The sequence below is a fragment of the Marasmius oreades genome, chromosome 9, assembly GCF_018924745.1.
Source record: "Marasmius oreades isolate 03SP1 chromosome 9, whole genome shotgun sequence".
Lineage (NCBI taxonomy): Eukaryota > Fungi > Basidiomycota > Agaricomycetes > Agaricales > Marasmiaceae > Marasmius > Marasmius oreades.
In genome coordinates, this window is record NC_057331.1 from 527,076 (window position 1) to 538,825 (window position 11,750).

Here is an 11,750-nt window from a genome sequence, read left to right on the forward strand (position 1 = left end):
ACATCATATCAACATTGGCGCAAAAATCTGGTGTAACAACCTGTACTTGACCTATACCAATACCTTCTACTCTCGACTATCAATCGCAATCGTCTCGTTACGCTCATCACTACTCCCTGGTGTTCATCTTGATATTCAAAATTTCCCTACAGCAACCAAACAGCAATGAGCGCTTGATACAGCGAAGCCACGGTCGTATGCACCACCAACACTTGATCGAAATCTATGGTACTTAAACGCGTCAAAAAATCATTTGATTTTTTTGCGTGAAAAATTTCCCCGCAAAGTCAAAAAAGCATGGTGCAGTTTGGGACATTCGTCGCAAACTCAACTCCGTAAGATCCGCACAGTCGCAATCTCAGGACTTAATCGCACAATCGGAAAACGTTTCACCACACAGTCGGGATTGCGCGCTTTCTCCGCACAGTTGCAATTCTTTTCGTCGCACTATTTATGTTTAGATCTTGACGGTCCGGCTACTATAACCCGGTCAAGCCGGTCAGTTTTGCTAGTGATGGCGTGCCTCGGCAGTCTTCGGCAGTCATCAGGAACAGTGACGTGTCCAGCACAAGTTATCCGGCAAAAGCCGACAATCGGCGAGCGGCGGACCGCTGCATGCAGTAAACAGCTGACAACAACGCTTTGCTGGCAGCCTTGTCTAACACGTTTCCTCATCCCTTCATCGTTATGGCCAGTTTTCAGGCTCCTCCAGGTATTGGCAAAGATCAAGGACGGTAAGGTATGGCCACGAAGTTCAATTTGATCTTTTCACAACCTCAACCTAACTAACCTGCTCAAAATCTGCTTTGAACTCGGAATCAGACTGGATGAAGGATTCGGAGCATATTTGTTCTATTGGCGACAAGGGTCAATGGTGAGTTTAAAATGCTTTCCTCCTCAGAGCCCTTCATCTCAAATTTGACTCCTCGTCAGGATTCAACATCAACGTTCATTAGTAACTGGCTGCGACTTCACCTCCAAGTCGATTAACCTCCCTATTATCAGTCCTCCTTGTGTCCGTACCCATCTCTTGCCTTATTCGGGCGTTAACTTTATCGCTACTGGCAGTCCTGTCTACATGTTGACCTATCATATCCATGCTTTCTTTGATAAGATTGCAGATCTTGTTGTTAGTGAACTCTTTGGATGTTCCTAATTTACCACAGTATACCTTTAATTACTCCATCTATTTCTTACTAGTAACTACTCTACATACCGAAACTTCAGTATCATCTTTACAAAGTCCTTATGTGTGACACCAAAATTTCAAAGTCCTCAACCCTGGCCTATGCAACTGATAAAGTCAATGAAATGATCAAAATCATGACTGAACCTCGAAACTGCGCGAGTGGAAATGCAGTCTCGATTGTGCGGTGAGATTCTTTTCGGTCGTGCGATTGACTTCGGAAATCGTGACTGTGCGGAATTACGGAGTTGAGTTTGCGACGAACGTCCCAAACTGCGCGACATTTTTTTGACTTTGCGGGGAAAAAATCCACGCAAAAAAATCAAATGATTTTTTGACGCGTTTAAGTACCATAGAAATCAATATATTTCCATAGCCTCTTCTGATTCAAAGACGGATGATTATGCTATGAATTTGTGTAAGTGAAAGATTTTTATTTTTATTAGGCCAGCTAAGTTGCTCTTGGCCACACAGCAACCCATTCTTCGCATCTTCTGGTAAGAACTTTTGCTCAGCTAGGTTCAAAATTCAAATAGTCAGCACGGGCTGCTGAACAATGCTCCTCGTAGGTTCGCTGTTGTCTCTCGTGATGTGAGTGAACCTTCTGGAATAATCTCCTAGGTATTGACGGCTCGGGTCCGACAGATCGATACAATATGTATGGGCCTTGAAGATAACCTTTCCCTCCTCTCCAACGGCCGCTCAAAACAATACCTTTCTGTGGATGCGAGAGCAGGTTGATCCAGGGACAGTCTGGTTGAGGAAGCAGAAGCTCGATGCTGATATTGGTGCTACTCCATGGTCTGATGATACCTTACAGTTGAATTTGACAAAATCGACCGGGAGCGCCCAGATTCATTTCAACAGAGCTGGGTGTGTTTATAACTCGTCTGTTTCTGTAATGGTACTGAATTCCCGATTCCTCCGTGGTTGAGGCTGTTCTATGTTGGGGCCTTCAAGACAGATATCAACCCAAGAACGGTCGGGGATTCAATAGCACCTATCTCGATGAATCAGTTCACCGTATCCGTGAATCCGACCTCTGCTGGTGCCATCAGTGGGACGTCGTCGTCAGTAACTAGCATGCGATTCATTTTTACCTTTTCTGACACGATTTTCATCCAATAGGACCCCACCACCTGTATCATCCACCTCTTCAGTTGCCAGCCCGTCAACTCCAACGCCATTAAACGACAAAAATGGAGCCAAACGACCCCACAAAGTTGCTGTGATAGTTGGTCTAACTGTCGGATTCATAACCCTCGGCATTATCGGGGCTATCATCTTCTACCTCCGCTACAGACGCCGAAGGAAGGCCGATATGACGCCTCCGATTGTGACACCCTTTTCAGATACAACGGTTTATAGCGTATCACGCACGGATATAAAGGAACGAAAGAGGCAGTTAATTGGACAGAGAGAACGCCTTGAGCGTCAGTCACGGGTGGATGAGCAAGCGCCTCAGACGTCTCCAGCCAACAATCAAACTGACAATACCGGAATCGATCAACTGAGAGACACCATGCAAAACCTTCGTCGTCAGATGGATGTTGTAACACAGAGAATGGCGACCTTGGAGGCAGGAACGGCACGGCCGCCAGATTACAGCTCCGGATTAGAATAACAGATAGCGATGTGTATATTTCGTTCGCGAGTGTATCTATCGTTATTCATGATACTCTGGAGTACCCTCATATCACTTGTGAGGTTTGAGCGAGCTCGATCAAGTCATCGTGATTAAATCACATTTCATCCTTTTTTGCTCCGTCTCTGTTGATATTTTTGTCAAAAATCGAGTTATAACTCGACCATCCGTCGTTCTGTCGGTGGCCTAGAATTCCACGCATTCGCAATAGGAATTCCGAATCCATTCCTTCTTCCGAGGGCGCAAAGTCAGCCTGTGTTTCTTCAATCTTCACATTTCATGAGGTGTGATTTATTGGTGAGCATCAAACTACGCTCAAGCTTCAATAACTCTCGGTGAATTCCGAGATGTGATTAATTGATTCTCGATGCCGTTCGGCAAATTCAGCTTTGGTGCAAGCCGCGGCAGATCAATATTCAATACGCCCATCTCCATCACAACTCTTGACAGACTCATGAGGTGATCGATGATGCTTGGGGTTTCTATAACAATTAAAGAGAGGTTGAGGAAAATTTCCCTCTCTACCTCCTTCAATCCTTTCCCTCATTTTCAAAGCATCGCCCACATGAGGTTCTACGGTCGTGTTGTGTAAGTGGCTCGGTATCTGCGTGTTTTGTAATGCAATTCTGATGAGTATCAAACCAGCTTGGCAACTCTTCACGTCTGTCATTTCTCGAGGGCATTCAGCATTACTCATGCACCGACTGTAACACCGGGACAAGTTGATACACTCACATGGTTCAGAGATGCGAATGCTGATCCAACGGTCTTTCAATTTGTAACGGGGTCACCCGGGCTCCTATGGAATACGATCGGCTCATCGATATCAGTTCAGGACCAAAAAACTCAGGGTATCGTACCAGTGACCTTTGATGATGCTCTAAGGTGCGTGTAGTTCGATATAAATAAGTCCCGCACCATACTGAATGATCTCTTAAAGCCAAGTCGTTATTGCCGCGTTCGAGACGCCAATTAAACTGTAAGAAGCTCAATGAACGGCAAATGCTGGTCGGCGACTGAATGTCATCCTTAGGTTCTTCACCGACCCCAATCCAATAACCATTATGACTCGGACACAACCACCACAACTTCCATCAATCACTTCACAGGGCGCTCCGCCGGCAAGCACAGTCACTACGCCCATAACGTGAGTTCAGTTTTGGTTTCTGGTGCTTAATTCCTGATCCTCGATGAGCAGAAGTGTACCCCCTTCCTCAACCCCGAGCACGACACCTCTCGCCCAAACCACAACTTCCGGTGTCGACCATTCCAATGTTGGCGGTGGTCGACCAGTTGCTATCGGTGCTATTGCCGGTGGCGTAGTGGGTGGCGTGCTTGCCACGCTTGCGATCGCCACCTTTGTCTTCTACATCTTGAAGCGAAGGAACAAGAAGATGAATTATATTCTCGGTAAGTTATACATGATTCGAGCTAAGCGCCTTGAAACATCAGATTTCCGATATTTACAATCTTACACGGACAGATCCCACCCCCTATTTAGATACTTCCGGTTCCGACGCACCTGACATGGATATTAGGGAACGGAAGATGCAGATGCTCGGACAAAGGGAACACCTTGAACGTGAATTGGAGGCGTACGAACAAGTAACCCAAAACTCGAGCTCAGGAACTGGGGCTGTTCCCGATGGCATCAATGGATCAAATCCGGGTGATATCGCGCAAGTATTACGTCGTATGGAAGTTTTAACACAGAGGATAGCAACTTTGGAAGAAGGAATGGCACCACCTGATTACAGCTCTGGCACCGCTTGAGTACAACTGCATAAGAAACACAAGCATACATTGTCAAGCTTCAGGGAGAATTAGAACTTTCGTAATTCCATATGATACCCGAATACAGTCCTCAGTCGGATCCACGGGCAATTTGGACTCATTCCTTTAGCATCAGCAAAGCTTCCCGAGAAGGCCGAGTATTAGTACCAACTTGAAGTTTCAACTCCAGGGATCGCTCACGGTCTCGGACTCGATGGTCACAAGTTCTATTCCGTAGGTCAACAACCTTATTTGTTTAAATCTCATATCCAATGAGGTCCACGTTTTTTAGTGAGCATATCGACCGACCGATGATTAATGACCAACGGGAGACCGTGGACGTGAGGTAGAGTAAAAATGAAGCCGTCGTCACACTGAATTTGAATTCTCGCTAGTCCACCAAAAATTTCGGACTGATGTGACCGGGGTCCTGCAGAGACTGTGCCAAATAGGGAAAAGCTCATAGCAGTGGCCGAAATTCTCCTGTCCTGACGCTCAGTACTCAGTACTCAGTTTTCATCCTACGCCAACGGACAGATACACTGAGAGGATACTCTGACCTCCGGTCGGAGCTTTCCGGCTGCATCCTGGGCCGGTCACCACGTGGTACCGCAGGTCCAAGCGACGCGTCAGCGTCCTCTTTGTCTCTCACCACTTTCATTTTTTGAATTATTCCTGGGACACAAAGTCAGTCGGTGGTAAGCAGGAAATCAGTTTGTTTGCTATTGATTAAACTATTAGGTCTAAGAAGGACCAGCTGACTCGTCACTCAGCGTCAGTTCTGACGCCAACGTTCAACATGGAACATCAGCCCATTCCGAAGGATACAGGCCTATCCCTATCCATAATCACTGGGTTTTCAACAGCCTCCAGAATCATCAGCGGGTCGCTGTGAGATCTAAGTGAACCTGGATCAAGGTATCCAAACCAAATCACGTTTCATCCGTCTCATCGATGGTGATTTTTGATCTTTTGATAAAATAAACACTACTTCACTCAGTATTTTGTCGATTATCTAGAACCACACGCATGGCGATGGGCATTATTCTTCCAAGGGCACAAGTGGGGGTTGTTCAGTATTCACGTCTTCTGGAGATTCGGAGATTCATTGTTGAGCGAATTCAGTATAAAAAGGGGGCAGTGCCTCAGTCATCACGAACATTTCATCAAAATCTACATCTTCTTCCCTGCCATGAGTTCTAGATCTGTTCGAAGGCGGATGATGAATGCTGTAAACTTGGTTGAGTGAAAAATTTTTAGTAGATAAGGTAGGGTTCTCATGGGCTATTGGGCTCTATCTCCTTCAATCTCAACTGCACAGAAAGCCAGATCCAGTCTTTACATCTCCTGGTAGTAGGTCTCTCAAGAATGGCCACCATTTTTGGCAGAATTATGCTCTTTGTCGCCGTCCTATTCCCCACTACCAAAGCTTTCACTATCAATGGTCTTCCAGCTGTTGTAACATCAGGTCAAGTTGAAATACTTACATGGACCCGAGAACTGAATGATCCAACGAACTTTCAGCTCGCAAAGTCCGAGGCTGGAAAGGTAGCGTTGGGAATGATCGGCTCTCCAGTGACAGCGAGCGCAGAGGATCCCCGAGGTACCCTACCAATTACCTTTTTAGAAGCTCCAAAGTACGCAACGTTCGATATGTGAAACTGGTATAACGCACTGAGCAACCGATAAAGTCAATTGACTATCGCTGCCTACGACCTCAATCATGTTCAACTTGATGTTCTCGTGGACCCTACCAAAACGAAACCGTAAGAATGCACATTGAATGGTAGAGGATGACCCAGTGATTGAAAATCATCTTTAGAACCCCCTTCTTTGCCGACACAGTCCATCCAATAAATGTTCAGTTGACGCCTCCTCCTCTTCAGGAACTAACTCCGACGTCTGCTACACCTTCACCAACCATCACACAAGCCACTCTACAAGGGACGGCTAGTACTGCTTCTCAGACGTGAGTCCATTATTTGTTTCTGATGCCTAGTTCTTGATCTTTGTGGAGCAGGAATGAGACCCCAATAACAACATTAAACTCAAGTCAGGTACCCACAGTCTCTGCAAGCGTCAGGATCAATTCGTTATCAATGGCATCCGGCGGCACTGTTACGGGGAAACCGGGAGCAGGTACTGGCCAACCTGGATCTTCAGGTTCATCTCAGTCGGGAATGTTCGGAAACCTAGGATACAATTCCACGGTCGCTTCCGCTACAGATACATCAGGAAAAGCCCAAAATGCGAATTCGCACAAATCAGTAATAATTTGTACCAATTTACACCAAGGCGTCAAATTTGCGACCGTTAGTGACTTTCTCCGAATTTTGCTATTTCCACATCCCCCCAACGAATTTTGACTAATTCGTGCTTATTTGTGCTATTTTGCGTGCATTTGGGTGTCTCTAATTGACGCAAATCTGCACATTTCTTACAAATAGTTGGGCCTCGTTTCGTCGCACTTGTAACAAATAATCAAGTAGTGTATATTGACGTTGTTCACTAAGTTACATGTGGTCGTATCTAAATATGTACATCAATGTGATTAGGACCCGACATCTCCTGCCAATTTATCACGAAGTGTAAAGCCTGTGTGTACCAGTGAACAATAGCCAGACCAGAAGTAAACAGTTACTGACAGTACTAGTGGAAGAAGCATCAAGTCTTTGATGATCCTTGTTTGATGAGAACAAATTATGAATCACACAAGCCTAAAAATTCGTTGAAAGCACGATAAGGCAGACAACAAAGACGACGTACTTGCTTCTACAGCTGTTCCAAACCACCCGAGAAACCTTAGCTCAGAGCTGGACCCGGGCCTGAGTCTTGCCGGCATTCTTTTGTCGAGCATACCATGAAGAATAAATTATATGAGAGAGTTGGGGAGAGAAGGAAAGTCTGGAGTGCGAGTGGTAGTGATGGAATGAAGGAAAAAGGAATGAAGAACATACATATAATAACCAGAACACGTCGTACTACGTAACCTGCAACCCGGTCCCTCGGATAAATCGGTGATCTCGGCAAGTCATTCAATGACTTGACGGCGACCACTAAATTTCACAACTGTGACAACTATGAAAAAGAATTGAGAATTCTCTAAGTCCAACTAAAGTCCAATGCCAGGATAGAGATCACTCAGATAAAAGCAAGTATCCAATACCCCTCCCACTACTTAAATCTGTGTTATCATTTATGGATACAATTCATGAATAAATAGCAAAGTTGCCTTTCGCTTTGGCAAAAACTTAGGTGGAATTCGCACAAACTAGTGCAAATTTGCCCCAAACATTTCTGGGCATTATCCTAATTTACACAGTTTTGCGCCAAACAGCCAAACTTGCGCAGATTAGCTAGGTTAGTTCAATTTGTGCGAATTTGCACCAATTCGCATTTTGGGATTTCCCTGATGTACAATTGACCCAGCCGTTCCAGGAAGTCCTACCGTATCTGCAACCGTAAGCACATCCAGAAAGTCGGGTGCCGGCAGTGTCGTCGGAGGTGCCGTCGGTGTGCTTAGCCTGGTTGGTCTCTCGATCACCGTCTTCTTTTGCTTAAGACGAAGGGCTAAGAGACATACAACTGAACTTGGTGAGCTAGTGATATCTCTGAGTTAAAAACAAAGTTCTCATTACCGTACGGTATATCCAGAACCCATACCCTTTCCCGGAGAAACACCGGTTACGCCGCCTCCAGCTTCCAACATATCACAGATGCGTATGGAAAAGGAACAACTGCAACTTCAGTTGGAGACGTATTCGGAACAAGCATCCCATCGCTCAAGCTCCGGAACTGCCGTGCTTGATGATACCAATGGAGGAAACCCAGACGATGACGCCGTCCAGGCCCTTCGCCACCAGGTGGATGTCCTAACGCGGAGAATGGCAATTTTGGAGGAAGGAATGGCACCGCCTGATTACAGGTCCGGTACCGCTTGAGTATAACTGTGAAATTTCCATATTATACCCGAATATTATTATTATTATTAGAAGTTTCCCGAGAAGGCCGAGTATCGGTGATTCGGTACAGGACTCCAGATATCGCTCATTGCTTTGATCTCATATCCAATGACGTCTCCGAGGGTTTCTGGGAGTGAATCGACCAACCAACGACCAACAGGACGCCGTGGAGTGAAGCGAAAATGAAGCCATCGTGGCATTTGATCAACATTTGATCAGACCTTCTGTTCTCTTTTGTACAGGCCACTGCGCGTCACAGGGTCTGACGCACAGAACTTGTGCCGAATAAAAAGAAACTCAGTGTCCGAGAATTTCCTGTCTTGGAACTAATTAACTCTCTAGGTTTCATCAGGCCGACGAACGGATGTACTCTGACCGGTACCTTCGGACCGGGCTGCGATCAGTGACCACGTGCCACCCAGGTCAAAAGCGACGCGTCAGCGTGTTTGTTTCCTTCGTCCTCCTCTCACCATCTTACTTCTAAGTTTCTGAATTTTTTGGGACTTGAGATGCCATTTAGTGGGTAGTAAATAAATAACCCTTTCGCTCGCCATTAACGAAAATCTCAGGTTCAAGAAGGACAGGCCTACTCGTCCGAAGCCAAACCTCGTGTTAGCTCTGAAATCAACGTTCAACCCTTCAAGCTTCAAGTGCCATTCGGAACGATACCAGTTGGCGCCCCCGAAACAGAAATGTTGATGATCGGACGAAATGGACAATTTCATGTTCGATGTCGTTGGAAACGAATAACCATCTCAAGGCTCACGCAATTCCATTCCCGACGATTTTCGCGTGAATTATTGCTGTTCAAGTTCTTAGCCGCCAGATGGATGTTCAAACAGAGGATAGCGATGACAAGGTCTCAGAAATGGAAGGCCTTGTACTTCCCATGGATATCCAGCCTCGAGCCATTACGCGTAGACTTCATGCGGGAGTTACGATTTCCGTCACTTGCTTGTGTTCCGTCGAGTAAAAGAGGCCCGACAGACTGTCCAGCGACTGTTATATAATGATTGGCGGTTGTGCGGGCCCGAATCGAGTCATTATCGCGTTATGCTTTCGACCACGGCGTGGCACAATCGTTCCATCATGATTCTCACTCATATTTTATTCAGTACCCCGATCATCTCTACGGTAACCAGCGATCCGCAAATTTCGCAGTTCTCTACTCCTTCACCACCAACATTCCATCAATACCCACATCCTTCTTCTGATTCAAGCTCGTATAATGATCCTGTGCACGTGTACCTCGGTAGATGAGGTATAATGTTTATGGGACATTGGTCTTTTTCTCCCTTCTTTAGCCCAAGGCCACGATCCACCGGTCTTCACGTCTTCTGGTAGGACTCTGAAGAATGACGAAGATCGCTGCCATCACAGTCCTCGCTGTCCTATTCACCTCCTCCAAAGCATTCTCTATCGGTGCTCTTCCGGCCACCATAACAGCTGGAGAAGGGGAGTTACTTACATGGGTGCGAAACCCGGTTGAACCAACAAGCTTTCAACTCGCAACTGGGACATTAGCGCTGGAAAGGATCGACGCTACGGTTTCAGTGGGGACAGGGGAGACTCAGGGCACTTTACCAGTGACCTTCAAAGCTCCACGGTGCGCCTAGTTCCCCATATAATAAACCTGAAAGCCCTGCTGATCTATCTCATCAAGACGAGTGACTCTCGTTGCGTACGACCTCCACCTTGAGGTGCGGCTAGGTCATCAAGCGTAAGAAAGATCAAAGTTGGTGGTCAATGATTGAACGTCGCCTTCAGCGCTCCGTTTTTTTTCGACCACAATACAATAACGATTGTGTCAGCCATTCCGACAACCTCTCAAACATTTCAAACGACGCCTACGCCCTCAAGCTCCCCGCAAAATAGTTCGCTACGAGGGGCTGCCACAACTCAAACGACGTCTACCTCTTCGCAAAACAGTACGCCACAAGACACGGCCATGGCTTCTCAGACGTGAGTCCAATGCTATCGAATTCTGGTGCCTACGTTTTGATCTTGTGATCTTTTAGGAACAGAGATGGGAGTGTGGAACTCCCGGATACACCAACTACAACGTGAGGATACAATCATTTACTCCCCTACTGGTAGAAATTGATCGTATCTTCCAGCTCTGAAATCACCACACGGAGTACCGTCAACGGTAACACTATACCGAGCCGTGGTAGTGCGACGAGTAATCGGCAGCCTACTCCAATAACGTCAAGGTTTTCCTATTTGACCATTTGAGGTCCTTCATGACTGAGATTTCATCCTTTTATTAGCCCCTCGACGGGAGTTACTCCATCTCAAGCACCGAAGTCCGCCGGTGCTATCGCAGGTGGCGTATTGGGCGGTATTTTTGCCTTGGCCATAGTTACCGCCTTTGTTTTTCTGCTCTTGAAGAGGAGGAATAAAAAGTTAAAATATGGTAATTATGGTGAGCTCTCCGTGACGTACTTTTCACTTGAGCTAATAATCATGCTATATACAGGTCTGACGCCCTTTCACGATATAACGGCCCCCAACCTAGCACGCACGGATATAAATTTAAAGGAACGAAATAGGCAAGTACTTGGAGAGCAACTGGTGCCTCAGAGGTATCCGGACAACGACCAGACTGATGATATCGGATTAAATCGACCAGGAGACGATACAATCCAAGTCCTCCGTCATCAGGTATATGTTGTAACGCAGAGAATGGTGGCTTTAGAGGCGGGATTGGCACCGCCGGACTACAATTCTCATTTATAACAACGGACAATGAACCTTTCAAAATAACGCACCATCTATAGTAGTAATGGACATCATCCATGTACCTTACATTCGAGAGTGCAGTTCGCCTATCCACCGCGATCACTGACCTCAATAATGACCTCCGCTGAAAGACTCGCCAACGGGTCGGTGTGAGATTTGAGTGGACGGGATCAAAAGTTTTGTGTCATCATCGCGAACGAATGGCATTTCATGTGGCACCCTTGATAGCAAAAATTATTTCTTCTCTCATCCAACCACTCGGTGACAGGAAGAACTCGGGCTCATTCTTCTTCCGAGACTGTCAAGAGGCTTTAATTGTTTTTTGTTCCATCTTGACATCGCACTCGAAGGCCTTAGAGCGGCTTCGCTGGTGGATCCCAATGTAAAGAGGAGGAGGGCACCATTATCGCGAGATAAGCCTTCTGAATACTTAAAGGGTAAG

General features: G+C 46.3%; 6 protein-coding genes across 6 annotated transcripts; all 6 read left to right on the forward strand.

Moving 5' to 3' along the window:
* Window positions 1-1,742: 1,742 nt before the first annotated feature.
* E1B28_013094 (uncharacterized protein) lies at window positions 1,743-2,810 on the forward strand (the record flags this gene model as incomplete). Its single annotated transcript, XM_043158240.1, has 4 exons — window positions 1,743-1,777; window positions 1,832-2,059; window positions 2,122-2,256; window positions 2,315-2,810. 4 exons carry the CDS (start codon window positions 1,743-1,745, stop codon window positions 2,808-2,810), a joined length of 894 nt encoding a protein of 297 aa, XP_043003584.1.
* A 1,085-nt stretch (window positions 2,811-3,895) lies between these two features.
* Window positions 3,896-4,604, forward strand: E1B28_013095 (uncharacterized protein; the record flags this gene model as incomplete). The annotated part of the gene is made up of 3 exons (XM_043158241.1): window positions 3,896-3,978; window positions 4,030-4,241; window positions 4,315-4,604. 3 exons carry the CDS (start codon window positions 3,896-3,898, stop codon window positions 4,602-4,604), a joined length of 585 nt encoding a protein of 194 aa, XP_043003585.1.
* Window positions 4,605-5,972: 1,368 nt separating this feature from the next.
* Window positions 5,973-6,970, forward strand: E1B28_013096 (uncharacterized protein; the record flags this gene model as incomplete). Its single annotated transcript, XM_043158242.1, has 4 exons — window positions 5,973-6,241; window positions 6,296-6,370; window positions 6,427-6,573; window positions 6,625-6,970. 4 exons carry the CDS (start codon window positions 5,973-5,975, stop codon window positions 6,968-6,970), a joined length of 837 nt encoding a protein of 278 aa, XP_043003586.1.
* A 1,350-nt stretch (window positions 6,971-8,320) lies between these two features.
* E1B28_013097 (uncharacterized protein) lies at window positions 8,321-8,545 on the forward strand (the record flags this gene model as incomplete). Its single annotated transcript, XM_043158243.1, has 1 exon — window positions 8,321-8,545. The coding sequence occupies one exon, from the start codon at window positions 8,321-8,323 to the stop codon at window positions 8,543-8,545; it is 225 nt and encodes a 74-aa protein (XP_043003587.1).
* Window positions 8,546-9,921: 1,376 nt separating this feature from the next.
* E1B28_013098 (uncharacterized protein) lies at window positions 9,922-10,290 on the forward strand (the record flags this gene model as incomplete). The annotated part of the gene is made up of 2 exons (XM_043158244.1): window positions 9,922-10,172; window positions 10,230-10,290. The coding sequence occupies 2 exons, from the start codon at window positions 9,922-9,924 to the stop codon at window positions 10,288-10,290; spliced, it is 312 nt and encodes a 103-aa protein (XP_043003588.1).
* A 224-nt stretch (window positions 10,291-10,514) lies between these two features.
* Window positions 10,515-11,305, forward strand: E1B28_013099 (uncharacterized protein; the record flags this gene model as incomplete). The annotated part of the gene is made up of 5 exons (XM_043158245.1): window positions 10,515-10,528; window positions 10,585-10,629; window positions 10,684-10,779; window positions 10,837-10,991; window positions 11,046-11,305. The coding sequence occupies 5 exons, from the start codon at window positions 10,515-10,517 to the stop codon at window positions 11,303-11,305; spliced, it is 570 nt and encodes a 189-aa protein (XP_043003589.1).
* Between the last annotated feature and the right edge of the window lie 445 nt (window positions 11,306-11,750).